Consider the following 27,221-nt stretch of genomic DNA (forward strand, 5'->3'; position numbering starts at 1 on the left):
GGCAGAGCCAGTTAAGTCCTTTTTTATTGAGGGTATGAGGGATTTTTAATGGAAGCCACATCAATGAACTGTGCAGCCCCTCTGCATCTGCATGGCGAGGGGGTTTTCTGAGAGCCTCCTAACCCTCTCATTCCAACCGCCATGCCATCCCAGTGCACGCACGCGCGCGCGCACACACACACACTCGAAAGGACACTGGATGCAAATAACAGCTCGCCTTTGCCTCACTGCCAGGTAATCCCTTCACCTGTTTGGTCTTTTTAAGGGGTGTATTCTCACATACAGCCAACTGTTGAGACTACAAGTCACCTTGCACAAACTTCCCGCCTATGTTGGCATGATCGAGGCCCCGAACAATAAATCCAGGGGTCCTGTACATCCTGCACACCTGCGGCGATAAGCGCCGCGTGTCTTTTTACAACTTCCACACCCCTTCCGTGCTAGAGCCTCCCCCAAGGACGGAGGATAAACCGTTGGAATATCTTTCTTATGAGGCTCATATCAGCACTCTGATAGTCTTAAAATTCAATCAGGTTGCTGGATGGGTGGGAGAAAAGGCGAGTCTGTCAGTAGGGCATGCGGCGAAGGACAAAAAATTCAAAATTGTCCTTTTGAATCCCCACTCCCATCCCGGCTCTCGGTAAAAGGACTATTGCTGCCGATAGAGCGACGTCGGGGAGGACTCGATTAAGTGAAGGATTCTCTCAAAATATTTCTATTGCACTCATTCCTAATCATATTTATTGCAGTTTCTCCTCAACCAATCAGTCAAGGTCTCGCCACCTTTCGCCACCCACCCGGAGCTCTGTTTTACCGTCTCCGTCATTATGGACAACTCAACATGAAACATTCATGCGTAGAGGCAGAACCGCCCTCAGGTCTCGGAGCCGGCGCTAAATTCCATTCACCTATAAACGCGGTGCATAATTCGGTCATGCAAAGTCCCTTCGGAGTCTTGCGCTGGCCCCGATTTCCCGGCGACGAAGATGAACAGGACCTGTTGTTCGCCATAAGCTCATACAGACGTAGCTGAAAAGCGCTATGTTGCCGCTCCCCCGGTCGCCATCCACCAGTCATTTTAAGCGGCTTGAGAAAGCTTATGGGCCCGCCATGTAAACAAAGGCCGCTGAAGACTGTAGTAGCATTCAATAAGGGAGCAAGACCTTTCTTTGGCTCATCAGACAACAGACTCTCAGTGTAAAGGGCTTACCCAAAGCTTCAAAAAAGTTATGATGAAATTCACCTTCCAGCGATGCCTGACTACCACTGCACTCTAATCTCAAACTGGTTAGGGCTAGTTTTTATTGTTTGTTTGTTTGGTCGTGTTGGTCCTTTTTAATTTCGGTTTCGCTCTGTAACAGTTTTCAACTATGGGCTCATCTTTGTCCCTTTTATACCATTTTGTGAGCAGACAGAGGGTGGTGCTTGGGGAGCAAACAGAGCAGCTGTCATGCTTTACAGGCGGCCGGCACGGCCAGGGCCAGACACTGTAAATGTTTACAGACCCTCAGGGTCACCCAGGGCCATTGAGGCACGTTAAACACTGTCTGTTCAGCCCTGTTGCCACGACTGCACAATCAGCACAGCCAAACAGCCCCCCTCACAATGAGTAGCCAAACAACATGGCAATCCCGGGTCTAAGTGCAAAGCTAGTGAAACTGTTTAGAATTCCTCACAGCGGCGAGAGAGCTTTGTGACAAACAGAAACCGGAAAGTGTATTTTCCCATCGCTATTTACAGTCAGGGTTAACTACCCGTTTCCATCACTGGCCATCGCTGATAAATGACCGAGATTAAATACAAATGACAAACACAAGGCTCTGTCATTCCTTGCCTTCTGGCGAGCTGAACTCCCGACCTCCATCACTCCCTGCCACTTTGTTTACTCACATTTCCGTCCAAGGGTTTGCGGTGGCTCCAGGGTCTTGCTGGCACAAACTGGGTGCTGGGGCGGAGGGTTTTGCCTCCTCTGCAGACAGGCCAGCATGGCGAGGTGGGCACAGTACAACAGCCGGGGGAGTTCGGCAGCCAATCTGGAGCGGCGAGAGAGTGCAAGAAAAACAGAGAGAGGAATGTCGAGTTAAGCAAGATGATTTGAGGTCAAATCCCCTTTGTCCTGTCTAGAAGGCCCAGCGGGGGCTAAATGGGCAAAAGTTTCTCACCCAGGATGTGATTTGGAAAGCACGCTTACAATTTCCTGCCTCTCAGCTCTGTGCGCTGAATTATAAACGCGCACCTGCAATGGAACAGTACAGGTTCAGAGCACGGTCCGGGGGCCAGTCGCTCCGCGGCTCCGAATAGCACCGGCCCACGGCCACTCACCCACATCACTTGTCTATGAAACTGTGCTCAAAACAAACAGAGACACTCTCAGAAAATAGCAACACTTCAGCACTTTCGGGCACATTCCTTTCAGCGTGGTGTGTCTGTGTGTGTGTGTGTGTGCCCGCGTGTATGGTGATTGATGGTGTTATCTATGGGCCAGAAAAAAATGGTAATGCTGGGAAAACAGCAGTCTATCTGCTGCAACTTAACATGCAACAGCTCGGGGGGACTGTCAGGAAGGGCCTCGGGGACTGAGTGGTGTCTGGATGTATGTATAGCTCTGTTCTGTACTGTACGGTCGCGAGTGTGTGTGAGAGCAAATGTGATGGGTGGGGAGGGGAAAACTGCCAGCCGTACATCAGAGCCGGTGACGGCACTAATCAATCTCCCTCTAGGCCATAAATCTCGAGCTCCACTCGCCCACCACCACCACCACCACCCTTTGCAGCCACCTTCACTCTTGAACACGGAGGGAGTTGCTGCTAGTCCCCCCCCCCCCCCCCCCCCCCCCCCCAAAAAAAAAAGCACATAACAACCCCGGCGGAAACAAACGACACGGCTATATACATTGTTTTTTGTTGTTTTTTTTTTTTTTAAATCTATACATGAAATAGAATTGTACGGATCCCCTGCCCCGGGGTCCTCAGCATCCAGGCCCTTAAGTTGCATGGAGGCTATCATTCATCAGTAACATACCGGTGTCACATAGCACAATGATGACTGATTAGAAAAGCCCTCCGCTTGTATCACATGGCAGATGAGGACACTTGAAGCAAACTGGTAAATGCTTTTATGCGATAAAGATCGCGATTCATTCCTGATTGGTTCATTCACAGGATCGCATCGGTGCGCTCGCTGTGCCGTGTGCGAAATACCAGCGGAGTCTATTCACCTAGACAACACGCCTGTGTTTGTTAAAAATAAGGAGAAAAAAAAAAAAAATCGCATTGTGGCCTTAATCTTAGCTCTGCATGTGTTTTAGTCTCTTGTCCAGAAGGCACTGATATGAAACACTATCGTACCCATCTGGGCCAGTCTCCTCTCATATTAAAACAAAGAACACTGGCAAATATTTCATCTATGCTGTCAGCGCCAGCATCTCCCGCCATGATGCGTGGCAGATTATTGAAAAATGATTTCTCATGCGCCTGTCACAGGCTTGTCCCCCCCGTTATTTATTTTCCCAGTGAATCACTAAATGAACATTTAGCCACCTGCCATCAGTCCATTACTTAGCTTTATAGATTATCATTTTATTATGAAAGAAAGCAATCACAATAATTACCAGATAAATTAATGGCACTTCATAAAAAGACTCGCTCCTGCTCTCCCTCAATGCAAAATATAAAGAACAGTATTGATCATCTGGAAAAAAAAAAAAAGGCAAATTCCATCACACCTGTCTTGAATAACGCAGAGCGGAATTTCAAGCGAGCCAGGAGAGAAACCGAGACTGGATGTGTTCGGCACTTTGTTCAGCACCTCAGCACGAGTGATTCTAGGGGATAGCTTTATAAACTTATGCCAGTGCCCTAGTTATTTTCACGAATAAAACATACTGGAAATGGTAATCAATTGCTTATTCTCAACTCTAGTAAGCCTTATTGCCTAGAACCTATAGAATACGGCACCATGCCGTTATGATAAAAGATATTTCACCCAAAAAAAAAAAAAGAATTAATTACAGCTTTAGACTCCAAATGTCTGGTTAATTTCACCATTTTTCCTCTCACACACAGACACTCTCATACACACTTCAAATGGAAGAGAGGGGCCACTCTATTTCTCGCCAGGTGCTTGAGCGAAAAAAGGTCGCTTGCGGTGCCATTTCCTCAGACACACAGGCAGGCCTGGCCCAAACACACTGGCACTTTGAGCTCATTACTGGCTATTCACATAATCCTTTCTCTGTGTTCTTTCAGTGAGGATACTAATTTCACGACGGAGCCATCCTCCCGGCCCATTTGTTAAAACACATTGGTGAGAGCGAGGACGGGTGCGCGCGGCGTAGATTGAGACTAAAAGCTAGTCTGACGGGGGGAGGCGGGGGTGATACTTCCGCGGTTTTCACTTGCCGAAATGAAAGACAATCGTGTAACTACCCTCCATTTTTCTCCATTTGCTGCTCACCAAATGTATTCGGAGGCATTATGCTTTGCTGAAAGAGACCCACTTTTTTCAATTCAATTTCAAGAACCAATTTTCTCCCATTATTGCCTTAAAGAGCGAAGCAGAAGGAGCAAGACTTTGGCTTGTTTGTCATGTCCCCCCCCCCCCCTTTCACCTATACACCTCTTATTAGGTTTTTGTGCTGCCGAACAGATGTCTATCAGTGGCAGGAAATTTCGACCGCACCGAAACCCAATGAGGCATCATCCAGCTGGCCTAAAATAGCCTGTCATACCTGGGTCAATCCCCCTGAATGCCCTGGAGAATGTGACAACGCGCACAAACACACTCTTGCCCCGCATGCTGCCGGGGGAGAGAAGAAAAAAAAAAAAAAAAAACTTCCTGCACTTCACTCACCCATCAAATCCACTCACAGGTCTCCTATTACACCCGTGCAGGGATATCTCAAAAGCCAGGATGTCTATCTGCTCTCCCCCGTTCTGATAACACTGCTGCAGGGTTTGCAATGGGGGCGGAAGATCAGTCCCATGAGATGAGGGAATAAGCTCGAATCAAGAGGCATTGGGCGAGGGCTATTTCTTAGTTAAAAGGTTCTTAAACAGCAGTGGAGATCAGAGGAGATGTCTCCCTGTACCCAGAGCTGTCTGCCCAGATAAGCATCCTGCCAAGTGCCGGGTGTAGGGTGGTCATGGGTGAATAAGCCGAGTGTATGTGTGCGCTATGAGCTAGACATGCTCAGGTGAAAGGAAGCACGGGGCAGATGGCAGATAATGGGGTTGGCTGGTGTCAGAGATTTCTTTTTTAAAATGGCAGTATATGTTTCATATTCATTTGATTGAACTGCAGTAGGAATCACACTTAAAATACAAGCTAACACCTTGTGTGGATTTTATGCTCAATATTGCGCTTGGATGTTAAATAGCATTTTAAATTTTACTGATATCAGTAGAATACCTTCACTGATTCAAAGCTTCTCTTACATGAAAAGCGGAAACAATGGAAATAGGTGGGTGGCATGGTGGCGCAACCATCAACGCTTCTCCCTGACAGCAAGAGGGTCTGTGGTTCGATTATCGACAGTTTGCATGTTCTCCCCGCGTCTGCGTGGGCTTCTTGCGGTTTCTCCGCTTTCCTCCCACGGTCCAAAAACAAGCGGTGGGTCAGTTGGAGAACCTAAATTGTCCTCCCTCATTGTATTTTCGGATTTCCAGTGACCCCTTCACAGTGGCTACGGAGCCTTGGGCAAGACCTACGGCCGGAACGCCGCAAGGAATGTTATTGGACGGTAATACTTCTCCTTAGTTGCTATCAAATGTCCTGCAAACATTGTTGCAGTTAATCTTTCATAGGAAATACACCATATGGGTCTTTTAGTTCATGACCGCCATGTCGGCCATGTTTGTATCTTCAGTAGCCAATGGATGGATTTGAAGAGTGAAAGAAATCGGAAGCCAACAGATTAATCCGTGAGGCGGACTGACACTGCTCTGCAGTGAGAAGAACAAAAGTGTGCATTCTGCGGTGGAGATTACCTAAAAGAATAAAAACAAGGCTTTATTCCGTGCGATGTGACAGTATCTCAACATCCCCAAAACCGGGCTAGTAAAAAAAAATAAAAGATAAGAAATACTTATAATGTTAAACTTGTGCATTGGATGTGATACCCTGGCACTTCTAACAGCCCGTGGACCTCATTTATACACTTCCCTTAGTTCTGGAAAGCAAATCAATTATCTTGCTCTCATCAAAGTTTGACTCTCTTAATCTTAAAGTGTCTCCGGTGAACTGGCGCTTTCCGGCGCAAGAACCAGTTGTGGTCATGGCGCCCCGACAGACAGCCTCCACAATAAGCAGGGGTGGGGCTTCGGCCTAATTGAATGGCGACCCTGCCGTCTCACTGTGGGACGCCCCATGCAGTGCTTTTAACAAGCTGCTGTGTCTCTCCTCTTAATAAGCCCAAACAAGTTAATCCAATCGACACACTCAAACCCTTTCCTTTTCTTTAACAAGGCACTGCCTCTACCCCCTTAATCCCTGGCTCCCCCTTTTCCGTCACCATACCGTCACATGAATGGTGGAGAGTGAAAGGCTCCATTAGGAGGGACTGGCAGTAAACCCCTTCGGCTCGCCACTTTCCACACATCCGCACTAAATAATTTGCGCTTGTACTGTATATTTTTGTCCCAGCGACACACACACACACACACACACACACATATTCGCCTGGTATAAAATTGTCTATTTGGAAATGGCGCACAATGAGAGGGTTATGCTTGCTGACCCTGATCCGTGCGCATACACACGCATACACACACACACGAAAAATTCTGAGGGGACATTTGTAGACAGGCACGCACTGTGGGACATAAAAAAAGGCATTGTTAACAAACCCTCCCAGCTCCACAAACACAAGCTACTGATTCTCTAACAATACAAGCCCCTGGATGCTCTCAACCACCAGCTCTGCACAACCTCACACCAGCACAATAAATAACCTGCACTACAAAAGGCCATTGTGTGTAAAAGCCTACAGTTTAGGCATTATTGCCATGATATACAGTGTTGGAATAACATATTGGCAGCTAAGTCTTATATATACGGTGCGGCATGTCAGTGTTATTGGGGCTTTTACAGCCTGGTATTCCATGCCGTCATGTTTATGAGAGGTTTCTCTGCAGATGAAGGGCGTCTTGGCAAAAACACTGAGCTGTTCGGTTTCCATATTCCAGTCAGTTTCAATAGCTTCATCCGCGGGATGAAGGGTGAGGAATATCTGGCAGTCCAATGCAGCGCGTCGGCTGTCATCTCTGATCAAAACACGGCTGCCTCGACTAATGTCAACCCTGTAATAGCAATGAGGACTAATTGACTTCACGGCCAACTGCTGCATCTTCATGCTGGGCTTGGTTTCATTAATGCTAAACAACAGGCGCGGAAGACAGCCAGCCATTGTGGTGTCGCCGCAGCTATATTCAAAGTGAAGGCACAGCAGATGCAAATTCAGGATTTATAAAGATGGAGGAGACATTGAGGTCTCAATGCTTGGAAACCGACCGCTATTGCATTGTGAACCAAATTAAAGACAAACACTGTTTAATATACAAGACAAGACAGCCTACAGGTGGTTTTGGCCTAGATTGATTAGTTCTTGGGGAGGACTCTTGATAAACTGCGGTGTCCAGCTCGTGATCCTCTTTGGAGCCAACAAATCATCATGAAGTCATAAGAGAAAGACTTCTGCAGCTTTACTGTAACAGTTGTACCCAACTTCTGTGGGAACGCAGTTGTCATTATTAGAATCTCCAGCAAATTACAGTTTTCATGTTGTGTCAGTGAGGGAGGCAGATTAAGGATATTGCAATTGCCAACTTTGTTAGCGATCATTATTTGCGGTCATTGTTGCCTTTGCTGCTTTCAGTAGATGCGTGAATGTCGAATTTTGAACAAAGGGTTACATGTGTCGATCGTCTTTAAGGCGTTCTTCAGTGCAAAAAGGAGTTAGAAAAGCCTCCGGCGAAGAGAATACTGAACGGGAGTGGCAGTGATAATAACAATTTCAAACAATTGATTAAAACCGTCTGACCAAAGCCAATATTTGAGGAGAGGATTTGACAAAGCGTACTAAAAACAAGAACTACACATTTTGCTGCTTCTCCTGTTTCAAAACACAATGAAATGGAAATTTAGGGGTGTGAAATAAAGAGAAAAAAAAAAAAAAAAAAAAAAAGCAATATCAATGTAAGACAAACAAGTATAAAGAAAAATGACTAGCCTTATACTCATATTTGAAAAGGTATGTTTCCTGTACGGTCATAAGTCTGAAATCTAATAAAATGCTTGTGATCTCCCCGCTGGCTGACTCTCATCTTCTCAAATCAGCCAGTTTCCTGCACAGAACAACCAAAGTGCTCTTCCAGTATGACTGAGCCTCTGTGCTCCCGCTGATGCCAGTGAGGGACTTTGAGCGATGAGAGTGAGGCTTAAGATTGTCAGACAAACCACAGGGGGAAACACATAGTCTTCTGCTCTTATTGCCTCAGCCTTTGTTGCATTGTTTTTGCAGAGTAGCAGCGTCGCTTGTCATCCAGTGGCACAGAATGTCGAACAGATGTGCAGTTTATGCTAAACTGTTGATCACGGTTATACGCGGGGTATATAACCTTGTGCCGACGCAGCAACGAACATTGCTCGGAAAAAGGCTCCTTATGTATATTTACTGCAAATACAGTTGAATAATGCAAGACTTCGGGGTGGAAATCACATGACCTCAAATTTTTTTATTTTTTGGGGGGGGTGATAACTCACGATCACTTTTTTTTTTTTCCCCCCGCAAGCCTGAATACATTCTCAGAAAACCTGATTACGGGCCATTTGTAAACCATTGTCGGTGTTGTGAGAATGTCTTATCCCAATCTGACACAATCTTTTATTGTTCTAGACAGGTCCATTCACAGCTTAACACAACAAAAATAAAACAAGGCTTCTCCCCCCCCCCATTACCCATCCTACGGTGGCTCACTTGAATATTCAAACAGTTTTCATTGTCTTTCTGTGTTTTGTTCATTGTTTGTTGTGCTGTCATTCCTCAGCTTGGCTCCTGAACTTCAAAGAAAGGCTTATGTCAGTTGATGATGAAATGGAGTGAGCGAGCGAGGGGGGCGGGGGGGCGAGAGAGAGAGAGAGAGAGAGAGAGAGAGAGAAACCTTCATGCAGAATGGCCCTGCCTCCAAATGTATGCTTATTAATGGGTGTTCAATAAATCAATGGAATATAATTAAATTCAAACAATGGGATTTCTTCTGCCGCTTTCCGAAGCTTGGCTCTACACATCGCTCTCTGCTGCGCCTAAGGTGACCCCAATTCCCATGGTCCAAAGGACAACTTTGCTGTCTTTCACTGGAGGGTGTCACAGATCCAATATCCAGCCATGCATAACATTAGTGTGTTGTGAAGCCCACAAGGCAATCAAATAGTCCACCGGCGAAATGTTGACACTGATCCCATTTGATATATTTGAAGTGTGACAAAACCATTTTTGCTCTGCTGGATATTGAGGACTATAGAGGAGAGGATGACACAACCACTCACAGATAAGCTAGCAACGGAGGGAGAAATTTCATTTTGCGAGCCGCGGTTTCCGTCGCCGGGACTCGACAGTCTGCGCCTTTGCTCGGCTATTGTCTCTCTGCTGCCTCTTGAAGCCAATGGAGAGCGAGAGAAAGAGAGACCGAGACGGGGGGGGGGGGGGGGGGGGGGATCCAAGTCGCCAGAAAGTGAGGTGAGGCCGCGGTCACTAAGTCGCAGATGGCACCGCCGAGATGTCCATGCAGCAGCCATCCAGGAAGTCTTTATACAGAAACCCAAGGACCCTCCAACCATTCGAGGACGTAGCGGTCTGGCAGTGCCTGTCTGCTGCTGAGCTAACTGTGGTGCATTTAACAGTCAAAAGCACGATCCTACCGTCGATGCGCAACGATCGGGAATAAATAAACCGTTTTAGCGCTAGAAAAGTTGGTAAGGGGTTGCTGCAAGCAGTGAGTGGTGACAGAGAGAGAGAGATGAGATGCAAGCTCACTGCCGAAATAAAAGCCCACGCGTGGACCGGCTCAAGGATTTTGATAAATTTCGTTGCTCTTGTGTATCATTTGGTGGACTGAATCCCGGCCTTCCCCCCGCCTCGCGGTTTACTGTTCCAAAAGAAAAAAAAAAAAGAAACAACTAAAAGAAGAACGCGATTGCGGGACACCTGTTTAGATTTACCCCTGTGCTACCATGACTTCAAATCTCCAGACAGGCTGGAGACGCTTCATTGAAGTTTCCAGCAGGATAAAGAGATAGATTTGACAGAAAAACAACAACAACAAAAAAAAAAAAAAAAGAAAATGGTCCGAGTGAATATGCAACTGTTACTGAAATAGGGTTCAAAGCTTTTTCTCTGAGCTCCAGATGAATGAAGTTGGTCAAAGTAATTTAGTTTATTGATGTTACTAGCGGAGTTGTTTTTTTTTTTTTTTTCTTTATGGTAGTCAAGGCTCTAAGCACATCAAACATATCAGAGAAAATAAATGCCCTGGAGACATCCCTCTTCCTGAAGACTCCCCGGCAGATGAGCTCCTTCTGCTCTGTGTGTTACCGCTCGGTGCCTTGGTTTGTCCTTCACAAGAGACAGGTAACACTGCCAAGACCCAGTAATTAGTGCAGATGGAGACTGTAATACTCTCTTCCCCTCCCTGCAGAAATGCCAAGGGAGGCAATCTATAAATTCCTGCATATTAATGCAATTTAAAACCACTCCAGACACCTTGCTGGAGGCAGGTGATAAAAAAAGGAAGGCGGACTACCTGGGACGCAGCTGCTGATATGCTGGTGACATCAGACCTGTCTCAGCAACTTCCTGACCCAACACCACTAACACATGCCCGAGCCCGCGCGCACACACACACATATATACACACACACACATACAGACATACACACAAAAATAACTCGATAATTTATCTCCTTTGTCAGGAAATGCTTTCAAAATCCTGACCTTAGGCTTTACAACTGGGTCTCTATCAATAATTAAATGGTAATCTAAAAACCCATTTTAGTTGGGTCATCTTTCTGAGCCATTGTCCCTGCGTCTCCTCTTCCTCGATCTATTTTTTCCACTTTCTGTAAGATCTAGTTAGAGATTCCATTAGCATGAGAAAGCAGGCTGGTAATTGTCTTCACCCTACTGAGTGATCCCTGGATAGAGGATTAGGCTGAGAGAAAGCCCTATTTCAACTCCGAGCACAGATGCTGCCCACAGCCACCCACTCCAGATTAGATTAGACTGCGGAGGGATGAAACCAAATGGTAACTTCAAGCAACATTATCTATAAAGTGTAGACCGGGGGGTTAAGACCAATAAACTTCAATTCACCTTGCGCCACCAGCTGTGCTACTTTGTTGTCTCTCTTCCCTTCCTTTCTTTGGCGAGGGGGGGTAAAAATAGGTATGATCCGCTAATAGACTTTTTGCCTAAACATTTTTGAAGGATTGGAGGTGGCATTTGGAAAATTTGTGCTCTCCCTCTGATAAATGCAGAGTGTTTAGAACTGGATCTGCCTAAATCATCCCCGTGGGCCACCCTGTCCGTCACTAATCTGCCCGCCACCATCCATTCATGAGGAGGTGTCACATTTCTGGCACTCCTCCATGGGATAAACGGTTCAAAAAAAAAAAAAAAAAAAAAACACACCAGAGCGTCTCCTCTTGACCTTTCCGTAGAGATGATCGATTAAGCCCATCAGATTTATTCCATAAACAGGCAACCATTACATCAAAAAGGCAAGGAATTTACCTCAGAGGCAGAACTTAAATCCGCATAAGCTTCACGAGGGGTTCCAATTTTTATTGCCTTTTCAATCCACTTCTTGTGGCGCATTAATAAGCGTGGGCTTCTCTACCTGTAATCATCCGCGCAAATAAGATCCGAGGGGAAGAGTTTATGGAAACCTCGGGAGCAAAAGAACCGTTAAGCCCGCTCACCTGCCGCGGCGGGACACCGGACGGCGAAAACGACCGCAAAATAGCCTAAATACATCTGCTTCTACGAAAAACAGGCGGGGGCTCCTCTGTTCCATTTTCCACCTGTCCAGGAAGCTCTGCCGGGTAAAGCAAGACCTGTTTTTTAAAAAAAAAAACGTCTACGGCTCTTTCCCCGAGCCATTAATTTACAACACTGCAGGCTTCCTGTTTTCATGCTTGAACACCTTCTGCACGCTCTCGGCAGAGGACAACGCCAGACTATCCGAAGAACAAAGAGAGACGGGTATTTCAACGGCGGAGCGCTTTTAAAACCACAACAAATCACACCTCACTCCCGGCTCGGAGTGTGAAATTTGAAGAGGATGGGGAAATAAATACATTAAAGAAAAAAAAAAAAAAGTAAAAAATAAAAAGTTGCCTTTTACCCGAGGAGGGGAGCACACTCCCTCCGTCAAGTCCTGCTGGTAATTGATCACAGCGGCCATTTAGCTCTGCTTCATCTCCGAGCGACTCCTGCTCTATGGTAATCATATGCTATTTGAATAATGAGGCAATACCACCACTCCTGCTGCCCGTTCCCCCCTGCATCTTTGACTGGAGACTTTGATAGACACAAATTCTAGCTCCATCCATAAAGCTCCTCTCGTGCATTTTTAATAGAATCTATTACTTTAGGATTAAATTATAAAAGACTATCCTCCCTGAATTTTTAATAGTTTGCATAATTGGTATCAGGGCCTGAATGAGAACCATAAAAACCCAGTTTGTACAGGACAGGAGTGGCGCAACAGGGCCGGGCGTAACCACATGATGCTATCGCGGGGGGGGGGGGCTGCGCACGCCCTCACACACACACACACACACACACACACACACACACACACACACACACACACACACACACACACACCTGAGGATGTGAACACGCACATGCACGCGCACCAGCAAGGACGATATTGCTTGAAGCTCGTTTTTGTGGAGAATTAAGTTGGCGTAGTTGACAGTAAGGTCACAGAACATGATAGCTCTAGAAGGAGCCTGGTGAAAGGGAGGGGTGTGTGTGGGTGGGTGGGGTCACCTGATGAAAACCGGAGACATAAACCAGGTGTCTACGGGCACCTGCTACCGCTGATGTCAAACCCGCCAAACTCACTGGGGGAAACAGCAAAAACTACTTAGCAGGTTTACAGCCCGACTTTGTCCCCATGGACACTGATAATTGCGTTCGGTTATCTTCGGCGGAAACGTATTTCTCATCTTGCTTTCCTCGGCCCCGGGCAGATCAGCCGCGAGTTAAATGTCAGCGGCAACCGTCGCGCCCTCTTCCCAGCTCTTTACCATGACAGACAGAGGATATGAGGGGTCCAAAATGTGTCTGAGGCATCTCCTACAAACCAGAGACCCCTTAGAAAATTTATGCACGTCACCATCCCCCAAATTAGCACCGCGGGGACACCCCCCTCACCGCCTCGCCTGCTGGCGAGCCGGCGGCGTCTCTTTGGCATATCTGTACCAGAGAAAATATTTCACACTGTATGAATTATTAAGTGCGGGGCCAGTGCTAAGCAGTATGGAGATAGACCAGTTATTCACAGCTCTATTGGGATGGATGCGTCGGAAACCCGGCCGCGCGCCTATCAGATCGTTTGTCACGAGCGATAGACAATTTACAATGAGAGAATTTTCAATTTATTCATTCTGCTGTCACTGCAGTTTTCTACCTCCACTCATTCCTCTCAACACCCGCCCTCTCCTCCCTTTAACTCTGTTTTGTCTGATGGGTGTGTGTGTGTGGGTGGGTGTGTGTGTGTTGGGGGTGGGGGGGGGTGGGCTGCAAGCCTGAACCAGCTGCCTGCTCCTCTGTCTGAAACTGTTGCTCGACCGAAAAAAAAAAAAAAAGGTTGAAACATATGTGCAAAGATAAAACAGTCTCGCTAAGTTTAATCATCTTAAATGAAGGAAAGGTGTGCTCGGGACATGACGTGACAGCTGAAGGATTTGGGGCCCCGTGGTGAAGCTCTAGCCGACTGCGGTTCTGTGATAAAGGAGAGCAACAGGAAATGAGCGGCTGTGGGGGGTGGAGGGGGGGGGGGGGAGAGCTTGGCTTTGCCTCTTTGGGACTAAGCTTCTGTTAAAAGCTGAGAAACCAAGATCACCCCACTGGAGTCAAATAAAACAAAGGGGTGGATTAACTCACTGTTGATTTATTTACACTCGCAAAAAGCATGTTGGTTAGCTTGGGGGAGAGAGAGCACTTCCACACAAAACAATCGGAACAATTTAGCAAAAGGAAAAAAAAAAAAAAAAAAAAACAACAAAAACAATATCATCCAAAGAACAGACTCCGTGGGGCACAAAAGTACTTAGTGTTTCACTTGTTTAGAAGTACCGAACAAAAACATCCGTGCAAACTGGAAGCGGAGCTCGGCGCAAACGTTCAGAGGAGTTCATTTCAGACGTTAATTTCTGAAGGTGACCCGGCTGTCAAAACATCCACGTGTTTTGTTTCTATTCAAATTCCATCCGTGGATGCAGCAGGGAGCAGACAGCCCTCCTCTGCTATTCCAAGAGGCAGGAACTCTGGATTGGCGGAAAAACAAAAATAAGAAAAAAAAAAAAATGTTTGTCTTTCCGGGGCTAAAAGTACAAGAGGAATAGCAAATGAGCATCTTTGTGGGTCTAAATGCTCACTGAGAGCAGTTTGACCTGCAAAGCAGCCCAGAGTGTTTCTCCATCTCTGATGTCTTTTGAAAGCCTGACACAGTGGGTTTGCACTGAATAGACCTTGATGTGAAAGGCAGAGATTTTAGATAAATGTCCTCACAGGCAAGGCCTATGCCCTCTTCCTGATGATGCATTCTTATACTCAAACACCCCCCCACACACCACACCCCTACCCCTTACACACAGAAACACACACACACACACACACACAGAAACACATCATGCCAACAATCCCATTGAGGACGGCATTTGTTTTTGGAAAAGGTGACCCTGTTGCCTAGGGGCCTGTGAACAGGCACAATGAAGTCCTCTCATCCTGCACACACGCAGCCGGCTGTGTTGGAACCGATGATGGGTGGGGGTGGGAGGGGGTGGCGGCGGGCTGGGGGGGGGGGGGGTACATCACAACACCCTGCAACTGCAGTGTTAAAGCCCTATTCAGGAAGCCCCCTGAGATAGCTCCTTTCACACCCTGAACAGACGGAGCAAAATCCCTGGTTGTAACCCAGAGTCACGCAGTCAACAGATGGAGCAGCTATTGAGTGAAGGATTGCAGGCAGAGGCGGCTCCCCATCTTTCCCCCGCTGGAAACAATGGGGCAGCAGGTCAAGAGTGCTGTCTCCGGGAGGACGGGGGGGGGAGGAGGGGCGTGCTCCGACACAGTCGAGCTATGCTCGCGCTTTGAAACTGGAGGAACAGAGAATGTTTTTGAGACGACGGGTGGAGGGGAGGAGGCTCATGGAGGCATGTGAGGCGCTCCGGCTGGTTGACGAGGAATATGGGCAGGTGGAGAAGGGCTTGTTTGGCGTTTGACATTAGCCTGTTCTGTTGGGGACGACGCAAAAATCACGGTTTAATGCACATTTCAAGGACCGACTGGTTCGACCTGACTGCACGCACGGTCCTTTGTTGCCGGCCAGAAAACTAAGTACCTTGAGGTTAGAAACACTTATCGCTGTACACACTTATGGTATCTCAAAAGGCCTATTTTTCACGAATAAAGACGCGGATACGATGAAAACAGAGGTCAACTAGACTCCGGTTCTTCCTGGTTAACGTAGGTGGTGTAAAAAAATGTTTTAAAAAGAACTCATGTAAGAATCCCAGGCGGAGATGAAGAAAAGCCTGCGTGAATGGTATTATATTGTTATGAAGTTTTTATTAATGGACTGATCTCTGGAGTTTTTAAAGTGGAAGATTAAGTTTGAGCCGCCAAAGATGAGGAGCTATGAATAGCCAACCTCGCAAACACAACTCTAATACGGTCTGCGTGATGCAATACATAGACACTATGGAGACGACCGTTAAGTTGTGATTGACACTGTCACAGTTGCCTCCATCTTTGTGCATCTGTTTACGTTGCCGTGTCCCCCCCACCCCTTACATTTAAGCCTTTTTATTTGCATATACAAGAGAAACGAAGGATTCAATGCCATCCACAATGACGTCCCCGCTGACTCCGATCTAACTAATAGTCTCTGCGTGGAAGCAGAAGTGGGAAAATGATAAGCATTACAAGAGCACGTCGTGGAACGGCTTCTATTTTTTTATTTAAAACATCATTGCATTGTACCGTCGATCCAATAATACAGCCATTGAGCGAATGCTGATACGTGCGCACACGCACTCTCCTCGTGAGCAGATGATCGCGCGGGACTCGCGCCTCCCTGTCCATTTCCAGCATTCTTGCTACTGGGAGTGAATTAGTCGTCCTGGTGTCACCACATTTCTGGAGTGCCTTGATCAGGGACTAGATCGAGACAAACAGTCATAAAGAGGCTCAAACCTCCAAAGTGGCGGGGCAGGCCTGCAGCCACGTGTTCACGGCCTCGGAGAAGTTTGGTTTTACGGGGCCAGGAAGACATCCACCTTGTAGTAGAAGGTGTCGGGAGAGCATTGCAGCAATTCTTCCCCTAACAGGCAATTGACAAAATAATGTAGCCTCAGAAGACTGGGGAGAAAAAAAAAAAAAGAAAGAAAGAAAAAAAAAAGACTTCCTACCTCACAAATCACACCTAATTAAACACAAAAGCCAAGTCCATTAAATTAGGGTTCAGAAAGCCTTTTAATATCAAGGCGAGAGGTTTCTTCTGGTTGTAAAAAAAAACAAAAAAAAAACGAAAACACATTTGAGCTGCGGCATATTTGTGTCTCCTTCAAACAAATTGTTTAAGTACAGAGGGAAAGAGGGTAGGGCTGTTACTCCGGCATTCCTGGGTCACCTCACAATACAACAATGGTTTGCCATTTCAGAGTGCACTGCTGCTTGAATTTGAAAAAAAAAAAAAAAAAAATATATATATATATATATGTGTGTGTGTGTACATAAAAATAAAAGTACATTCAAGCCGCACTGAAAGAGATCAATAAGTGCACAGAAAAAGGAAAATGGCCATAAACACAGGGGCTTTTATTCAGAGAGCCGCAACTCGGATGAAAGCACAGAACGCACCTGGAGAGCAGCACAACACGAGAGGGCCCAGAGTTATCAGGTGGGGTCGAAGAGGGCTGGATGTATTCAGACGTCCGCGCCATCCATCTCCACACCCGCTATTAGATTTCTAATATTGTTAGCTTTAAGGAGGCTCGGCTTTCCTGCCACAATGAGACAGATTTAGCCCTGGTTGCCCCCTTTTCCCTTTCAGCGCCGCCTCACGAGGTCCTCTCGGTTTTCCCGCAAACAATGGTCCCGGGTCTGGTCCTTATTTAAAAGATTAATAGAACGCTGCCTTGGCAGAGACGCAATCAGCGCGATTTCCCTGACAGCGGGAAAAGTGCGAAAACAAGGCAAAGAGGAGCGGCCATTGTCACGCGTCCCGACTGGCTGCCAGCGCTCAATTGAGACGGCCGTGGCTTTCAAACCCGGCCGTCAATCACGACAGAAAGAATCAATGGTGTGAATTTGAATGATGAAACAATGAGTCGTGATCCGGCAATTTCCTCGTCATCAGCTGTTTGAATTCCAACTCACTCCGGTTGTGGAGATTTCGACGACGGGACATATGGAACGCGGCCTCGCCTCGATTTGCCGGCGGCAGCCTTCAATCGCGAGCAAGTGTGTAATCACCAAACGTCTTCCTCTCAATCACGGCCACAATCGGCGCCACGGCGTTGTCACTGGAGACGGGCGAACAGAGCGGAAGCGCTAAACAAATGACGCGCTTTAAATGACACTTAATTTCAGACACCCGGCTCCAGTAAACAGGATCCATCAAACTTTGCTGGGAGCTTTTATGAGGCTGCCTGAGTCCGTGGGGAGACGAGAGGCCCTTATTTATCAAGAGGCCCCGATGAAGAAACCAAGTCTTTTAGTATTCGCCCCAAAAGCGTTGAAGAGGAGGACAAATTTCAACCTTTCAAGTTTGTTTTTTTTTCCTCTTTTAAGACAAAAGTCACCGATAGTTACAAAAACAGCAAAACAGAAGCTAATGACAGCCTCTGAGAAGAAGGCTGAGAAAAACAAAACATCCGAGCTGGCGAGGAAGTCAAAGAAATGAACTCCGAACAGCTGCTTTCTCAGCCCCCAACCCCTTTGTTCATCCCATGAGAGCAGCCTGATCCGAGATTGTGTGGCTGACAGAGGGCGACCAGAGCTGTGTTCGCCTCCCCACTCCTGTGGCTGCGTGCCCCCTGCCCGCCCCGCCTACTGCCTCGCCATCGGTCCGCTGCCGGGAGGAAAAGACGGTGAGGAAAGGGGGGGGGAGCGGCGGAGGTGGGTGACTACATCAAGGAGAGAGTCTCCCAGTGGGTTCTCGTCAGTTCCAGGCCATTGCACTTTGCTCGCTGGGATTGTGTTTAGACACACACACACACACACACACACACACACACAGGTGAACACACACACACACACACACACACACACAGATATCCATGCTCAGGCAAATTACTTTTAATGGATACGATAATGTGCAGTGTTTTCTGGCTGTATGGTCACATGTTCTGTATTTGGAATGGCTGTGTGAATATGAAGCTGTGATGTAAGCGCTCCCTGCATGGTGGTGGTGGTGTGTGTGTGTGTGTGTGTGCGCGCGTTGGGGTGGGGGGTAAAAGTCAGACGCCTCGGAGCAAATGTGAGTTAAGTGGCAAAGGAGATAATGTTTAATCACAGCCCATTCATACGGTTGATGTGGCCAGTGGTAATGTGCAGCCAACAGGCCTGACACACTTTCACAGTATTCGGGGATGAGCAACGAGCGGCAGGCTGCCCTTGTGCATTCACTCTCTACAGATGTTGCCTTGGAGAGCGGCTGACTGCCTGGCTGCGATGACAGCTGGACAGCTGTTCCTATAGACGCAGCCACAGAAGCATGCCATGGAGATGAGGTGGGGTGGAGGGGGTTGGAGCTGTATGTTTAGTTTATCTGCACGAAGTTCCCAGGACGTGCAAAGCTGTCACTTTTACCAATGGTGCATGAGCCCGGATAAGGAAGGATGGCACTGAGCAGGATATGGGGACGGCACACAGATGGGTAAATATCAGACACGGCTGACATTAAAAAGCTCCCACAGCAAAACAGATTTCTTTGTAAATTGTCGTTTATCTGTCCAAAAAATGAGCAATCAAACGCAACACCAGCTGGCAACACATGACACGAGTCGCAACGTTGCATTTGATCAATGGAGTCTGTTTGAGTGGTCTTGAGATTTGTCATCACAAACAAGCAAAGCTTCAATATTAACATCGCAGGGAATGGTGGATTAATTTTTACGTCCTCGTGAAAGCGAGAGGAGGAAAAAAAAAAAAAAAAAAATCCATATTCAGAATGTAATTTGGCCGCGCATTAAAATGACCGTTGGCTGTCGTGCCAAACACGGGCGACTGCCAGTGATGAAAGGCAAATCGGGGGTCACGTTAAGAAACGATACCTTCGCGTCGCCACTTAAAAACACGGCCAGCTAAATTGAAAATGTTTGAGAACACTCAGCAGTATTAAATGTTGTCACCTGCTGAACAAACACACTGCAAATCATGAGTTAAACAGCTTGGATTGACGCCAGTCCCTTCTGCCAAAAGTCTCATTCTTCTTAAGCTGGCCAAGCTATTCATTATGCTACAAAAGGTCAGCAATTTGTTCAACTCAATAAAAATGTTAATAAAACTAAGAGCTCACTTGAGGAAGCACTCATAGCCTCTGGTCACCCATCAAAACGGGAATATGTGCTAGTGTGGCTGAATGCGGCGCGGCCACCGCAGCACTGCGGGGGTCAGAGGTTGTACAGCGGCGGCCATCGGGCAGGGAATATAACCGCGGCCCCGGCCGTAATCCCAGTAAAACCTCACCAGCAGCTTTACGTGGTATAAATACACATGCGGCGGCGCGGCTCTGCCACCTACGGCACGCAGCTGCGGGTCTGCACCCCGGAAAAACGAAAACTGCCGACTACGGATGCCACTTGCGGCCCACTCCACTAAATAAATGAAAAGCCCCATTAGGCGGATTTTTAAAGGACGGCGGCGGGCTTATAATTATATATGAGTTCTTTTAGAGGAAAAAAGTGATTACTCTGGATGCAAATCTGGCAGTGGGTGGGGGTGGGTTATTGCTAAGCAACCAGTCATTATCCTCCAGAGTGGAGTGAGGTGACCGGCCATCCGTCTAACTCTGGTGGCTCGCCTGGCTCCTGTGCACACACCCTCCTCCCTGCTTCCACCACTCACCCTCTGTCTCTCTCTCTCTCGCTCTCTCTCTCTCTCTCCGTCTCCGCGTCCGAATACAAACAGAGATAAAGAACGCTGCAATCGCTCTTGACACACAAATAGGTTAACACAATAAAGCCGGCTTTGCCTGGCTCACTCGAGGGAGGAAAGCAATTCCAGCAGCAGGCAGGAGGTAATAAAACAGGGCTCGGAGTGTGTGTGTGTGTGTGTTGTGTATGTGTGTGTCCATACATGTTCTCATGTCAATGTTCCTATGTTTTTGTATGTGAGTGGAAGCAGGCACACAGAAGCTCTTTGGCCTCAGGGCCTAATATCCCATGGATTTTCAATCTTTTCTTGACACAAGTAATATGACGAGAGAAGATGCCAAAATATTCCGGGCCTTTCTTCGTTTGAGATTAAGGAAAAAGGTGACTTTATATTAACAGTATAGCTGACCTCCCGCAGCCCCCGTCGAAACACACAAACACATCCCTATGGTCACATGGCGCCTTTCTTGTAAACGGTCTCCGACTTGGTTAAAATTCAACAAGTAAATTGAATGAGTTTTATCTGCGCAAGCGTCGGCTTACTCTCCCTGATGCGTCTGCCAGGCCTGGCAATAAATGATAAAAATCTCCAGAGTTTTATTAAATCGTGTTGCATTCACGCTGAACTTAGGAAAATGGCGAGGTGGCTTCTGCAATTACACCCCAGACCAGACGACATTGTTTTCTCCAGTCAGTGGAAATTTCATTACCCTACAGCAAGCTTCTTAGAATTGGGTAATAGCCTCCTTTTGTCACAGCCACAAACAGCCTGCAAGAGCTCTGACACCAAATAAGTGTTATGCATTAGTAACAATATGCACCTAGACAGCTACAGTCCGGATGCTGGTCAGCATAATGTGCGCCCGTTATTCAGTGATATGGAGGAAGTGAATGGAGAGAAGAAGAGAGAAAAAAAAAAAAAAAGAAGTCAATATCTAATTCCTGCACTGACTGTAGTATAATCAAAGGCATTGAACCCTGATACATCCATGTAGCTGATGTATCTCGCCCTGGGCCATTATAGACAGATGACATTGGTCTCAGATGGCCCCGTCTCTGGCGTGTCGATAAACAGAGGAAAGGCTAGCACGTTTGGGTTTTTTTTTTTTTTGGTGTGTTTTTTTTTTTTTTTTTTCACCACGGAAGGACTTAACTGCGAGGAAACCCCCAATTAGTGCCTCTGGAGGAAAAAGGAAAAAGGAAGAAAGTTTGACAAATTCGGGTCAGACGGGATCACCATCTGCGAGAATCAATCCATTTCTGTCTCTTAACCACTACCAGGTAATCAAAACAGCGGCGATGTAAAGTGGTGGCTATTGTCAACAGGGAATAAACTGCCAAAGAACGAAGAGAAAACATCTTATCAGTCTGATGTATTTCCTGCTTCTGCAGAAAGCTACAAAGCCTGGGGGAGAGCAGTCAACCAAAATGCAGGGAGATGGAGATTAGGATGATGTGCAGTTCCTTGTTCCATTAAAGTTTGATCTTCCTCAATAGCCGAGGAGAATCAGATATCTCCCATTCAAGATTAAAGTACACCAGCATAGAGGGGGAGATTAATCAGAGGCCGGCTTGAGATAAAAACAGCCTCGCTTCTGGCATGGAAAACAGTGGCAATAAAGAGTTCAGCTGATAATGTGAAACATGGCGAGGCACAATGGCAAGGCAAACAGCACGTACGGGCCTCCAAAACAAATCAAAGCGCGGACCCAGCTGCGATACACTCGCCGAAAGAAGTACGGCGGGGAGCTGATCTGATAGCGGCCGTGGCCTTCGTTTTATGACTGGCTGGGGTTGCGGAGGGCGCGACGAGGATTTTCCCATGTTGCTCACTGTCACCGGACTCTCGGTCCCTCTCCTCCTCCTCCTCCTCCTCCCTCTCCTCCTTCTCTCCTTGAGATCAATGGCGCTGGGGTGATTTCACAGCAGCCTACACTGTCACCCAGAACAAATCAATGTGACCATGAGGAAGGCAAGAGCGGCATTGTTTTTAAGGGGAGCAAATTCGCTGTTGGAGAGCTTGTCAGATTTGCTTTATCCTTCTCCCTAGAACACTTTGGAAGGAGCATGCTCGCCCTCACCTCTCTGACTGGTTTATAGAGCAAACTATAAACTACACAGAGCTCTGGCCGGTGTACTCATTAACTGCATGTGAAAAGCGCGGCTCCCGCTGACTATTTCACATGCGCATGAGCATTCTCAGGCACAAAAAAAAAAACGCTCTAACTGCCTTAACCTTTCCAAATTAAAGGCTACACATTAACCCCGGGGCCAGCTGGGACGTGACTTCCATTCAGGCTGACAGAGGGCGAGAGGGGAAGGGCTCTTGGAGGATCATTATTGTCCGTCATGCGGTAAGTGGCTGATGAAGAGCTGCCAGCATTTACCATCGCGGCCCATTAAATCACACAAGCTCCGAAGTGGTCAGGTAAACCCTATCAGGTAAATCCTATCCGGCGATGAGCATTTGGTAAACACGGTCCCGTGATCGTGCGGCTTTTTCAAAAATTTGAAAAAGTTGCAAACAACGCTGGTGCAGGACAGACGCCGGGGATGTGATTTCGCCGCAGGATAGTTCGCGTTCATCGGGAAACGTTCCACGTGATGAGATTTTTTTTTTTCCCCCTGATAATAAAAGGCGTCTCTTGTCACCATAGTCTTTTACATGTGTCAGATCTAGCGGCGCTTCTCGAAGAGGAGTTTTTAAAAAGCCCTTGTTTGACTGAACGTTTGACTCTGACAGACTGCGCCGAGAGTCGAGAGCTTTTTCCTCATCTGATTTTGTGAGACTGGCGAATAAGACCCCCCCAGGTCAAACCTCGGGAGCTAAAACTGATCGAGAAACGAGTTGCTGCCGTGAACTATTCAGCGCGGCGACCGTGTCGAGTCAGGTAACCGGGGAGCCTCGCAGGTGAGCTGGAGAGCTTCGGTAGAAAAACAGCCATTCATCTCTTCGACCCTCGCTCTGTATGTAATGTCAAATCCAGTCAATGCCACCGCCGTCTCCGCCGGCGGAGAACAAGGCCTCGTGCATCTGCTCGTTCCCACTGGCTGACTGAAGACTGCGTCTGGCCTGCTTTTGTTGTCTGTGTTTTCATGTCTCCACATCCTGGCTACTGATCTGCCATGCAAATCTCACCTCAGGGACAAAAGGGAGTTCATATTAAACCGCGTAGTTTAGAAACAAATAAGGAAAGGAAACATCTCACTTGTTTCTCGATGCCCGCGCGAGAAAACCAACAGAAGCAGGACTTTTCATGAACCGAAACACTTTGATTGCTGTATCTAATGAGCTGATGTCGGCGCTGCGCTGAGAGGATGTGTCCGTGTCCCTTGAACTTTCAAATCATATTTACTTTGGAGCGTCGAGCGTTGCCGCTTCATCAATGCTAATCTATCTCCCCTGGAAAGAGATCGGTATTATTGTATTTGACATTCAAAGCATGCATTTCCAAGAAATGGGCCGTAGGGATCATGAACGAATGAATTAAAAAAAACAACACTTATTAATAGATTTCACTGAAATGGATGTGCAAAACTACTTTCAGGGGAAAATTCCAAAACCACATAACCTCCCCCCTGGCCCTAAATGTAAACTGCTAGCTACAGCTGGATGGAAGCGTGAGTGTGTGTGTGTGTGTGTGTGTGTGTGGGGGGGGGGGGGGGGGGGGGTGAGACAATCAGACCATGTGGGTATTTGAAAAGATTAATACACAAAGCAGGAAATTAAACTTCAGCAACTTAAAGGGATATTCATGAGTGGAGCTCAGTTCTCCACCACAGACAGCCACTTTAATAAGCTAGGAATATGGTAAGAACCCCCACCTGCTATCAATCAATCAATCAAAGTAATATGCAGTTTTAGCAGAAATTTGATAAAAAAAAATTTAAAAAAAAAATCAATCTTATCTGACATATTACTGAAATAATATATTCTCAGGTGTCTTCTATGGAGAACTCCATATTGTGCGTGTCCCTCCATATATAAAAGGGGCATGTCGTAGATTTCTGCTACTACTGTGGTTTTGACCAGAAAAAAAAAGTTAAAGAGACAGTGAACGTCTAATATTCCTTAAGATGTTTTGTGGACAAAAAAAAAGTTGATGGTGAAGAGCAACAGGAAGAACAAACAGAGACAGGGGGAGGAAGATCAATAGGAGTGCCATCCAGTAGCAGGACTCTCCAGGGTCCAAAGGTCCAGTAAGAGAAAATAAATTTTATACACACACACACACACACACAGACAGACACACACACACCTCAACAGTGAGACAGAAAATAAAGAGGCAAAACAAGCCTACGGAAACCAAAAAGGTAAATTCAGTGACCTAGATATTAAAGCGTCTCTGCCATTCATTTCCCCCTGCCTCCGTCCCAACCATCATGTTGAGTTAAGGCAAGCATTATGCCGGGAAGACTATTTGTTTAGGTGAGGAGCAGCCGCAGAGCTAATATGAGCACAATTTGCTCAGCGGGTCATAGGCGCAGAGTGGAGGAAGTAAATGAGGCAGTTCTGCCCCCTCGGGTGCAGCCCCTGCCTCATACATCACTGGATGTTTTATTCAATACTGCCAGGAAAACTCTATGGCAGGTGCCCCAACTGGTGTGTATGTGTGTGTGTATGTGTGTGTTGGGAGGGGGGCGGCGGCTGTAGGGGTCCATATTACATTCAGTGAGCTACATCCTGCTGGAGGGGTTGGGGGTGTGTGTGGGCCCAGCCGGGAAGATCCATATCTGGGGATACTTTCGGGTCTAATGATGACAACGCGGTGCGCGTCCTGGCGCTGCGGAGTCAGCGTTACGCGCGGGCTAGTGAGGGATGGGGGGCCCCAAAACGTCGCAGAGCAGAGCTCAGCATCCGACGGGTTCACGGGATGTGGGGTGGGTGGGTGGGGGTGGGGGGCAGCACCTGTTATCGGTCCTCCCGGAGAAAGTGGCTATGCGTCCCAGGGAACCGGACGTGCGTGCGCGTGGAAACTTCTGTGCACGTCTCCGTGACAGAGAGAGGCACCTCGGGGTGGAGAATCACTAATTGCAGCAGAGACAACAGCCACCGCCGCCCTCCACCGCGCACGCTGTGACGCACGGGGGCGTACGCATGAAAAATTCGCACCAAATTCGCACCTTTCCCTCGGAGCCGCCGACTCCTCCGGTGCCACATATCCGAACCCGTGTCCACACACACACACACACACACACACACACACACACACACACACAGGGAATTGAAAAGACCAACGAGAAACATGAGCGTGGCCCCCGGGAGCCACTCTGGATCCGCTAGTTCCTTTGCTTCCTTTTTTTTTTAAACCTTTTCCTTTACGGTGGGGTCGAGCATGGCAACGACACACAAGCAGCTTCCCTTTTATATAATTCAATATTATTATTTATAACCTTCGATATTCCATTCTACATTTTGCGACAGCCGTTCTGCTTATCGCCACTAACACCATCACCAACGACAGCCAAGCGTAAACGCGCAGTCTGTAAAATACATATATTATATAGAAAAAGACGAAAAAAAAACAACTATATTTACCATAAATTGCTCCGTAGTGCCGGCTAGAACTCCATGCAGAGTGTGTTGCGTTCACTGACCGATCCGCCTCATTTCTGCGGTCCGAATGCGACGGGATTCATTGTGATTCCAATCCGGCGGCCGCCTCGTCGATCCAAGTTTATCCTCGCCTTCCGCTGGGATGCGAACACTATTAGATTCCGCACACCTGCTTCTAGCGTGCAAAGTTAATAAGCTTAGCCAATTTGGTCGTATTTTCTTTTTTCTTTAGAAGAGTGAAAGAGCAGGTCGATGATCAGGAGTGTCTTCGGGAAGAAATGCGCACCGCGAGAGCGCGTTTGGTTTCTTTCAACGTCGCCTCCGGGGGGGGAAATATTAAAAAAAAAAAAAGGAAATGAAAGGTGGCTGATTCTCTCCTTTCCTCCAAGAAAAAGGGGAGCGAGGAAAAAAAAAGTGATAAATGGAAGACCGGGCGGTTCGCCTGCTACGCAGTATTCCAAAATCCACAGCTGTTTACGCGTCGGGGGTGTTCGAGCGGTCCCTGCTCGGCCGACCTTGCTGGAGAGGAACCCGGCGAATGTTAGCTCGGGATCCGGGCAAAGCCGTGCGGAGGGGTCGTCGCCCCCTCGTCCTCCTCCTCCTCCCCTTGAAGCACAACCGGGGACCGGGCCGAAGCAGCTGCCGGAAATATCCGAAACTGGTGCGATGGGAAAAGGGGGGAGGGGGGGATTAAAAAAAAATAAAAAATAAAAAAAATCCGGCGTTTTGGCTGCGCTCCGTTCGTCACTTTCTCCGCGGAGGTGCCTCGGCTCTCTCTCTCTCTCTCCCCCCCGCCGCCGCCGCTGCCTCTGCCGCCGCCGCCGCCACCACCACCACCACCCCGGCGGTTCAGACCGGAGGTTCCGTTCCGAGGTTCCGCGGTCGTCTCGCCGGCAGCGCCCCCGAGATGCTCTCCTCGGTGCGCGGGGCCTGTTTTCACCCGGCTGTCGGTGCTTAACGCTGATTGAAGAGCTAGCTGCTTCGGGCAGCCCCGGGATGCGGTCCTGCCCTGGTGCCGAGCTGCCGAGACTGACAATAACCCGGAACGCTGCGGACTGTCAGCGCGCACGGGACCGCCCACCGACCAATCAACGCGCTCGGGGAATAGAAACATTCCCACGGGTTGGCCAATCATCGGTAATTGAGGACTGTTACCATAGAGATGCTCGGCGTCCGAGCGTCTAGAACCACGTTGTTTATTCGCGGAAAAAGAAGGAAGGGTACACACGAAATAATAAAGAAATAAAAAATAAAAAAATAAAAAAAAAGGCGTTTG

The 27,221-nt window shown here is 47.6% G+C and overlaps 1 protein-coding gene across 1 annotated transcript in view; it reads right to left on the bottom strand.

The window, feature by feature from the left end:
* fam222aa (family with sequence similarity 222 member Aa) overlaps window positions 1-26,953 on the bottom strand; it is a 45,287-nt gene extending 18,334 nt beyond the window's left edge. The window contains exons 1-2 of the mRNA XM_086173955.1: window positions 25,928-26,953; window positions 1,891-2,033 (exon numbers count right to left, since the gene is read on the bottom strand). Of these exons, the coding sequence (XP_086030081.1) occupies window positions 1,891-1,987 (97 nt within the window). The 5' untranslated portion in view covers window positions 1,988-2,033; window positions 25,928-26,953. The remainder of the gene's footprint in view (window positions 1-1,890; window positions 2,034-25,927) is intronic.
* Between the last annotated feature and the right edge of the window lie 268 nt (window positions 26,954-27,221).

Source organism: Fistularia commersonii, chromosome 26 (genome assembly GCF_037954325.1).
Source record: "Fistularia commersonii isolate RoL2024-O1a breed Wild chromosome 26, RoL_Fcom_v1.0, whole genome shotgun sequence".
NCBI classification, from domain to species: Eukaryota; Metazoa; Chordata; class Actinopteri; order Syngnathiformes; family Fistulariidae; genus Fistularia; species Fistularia commersonii.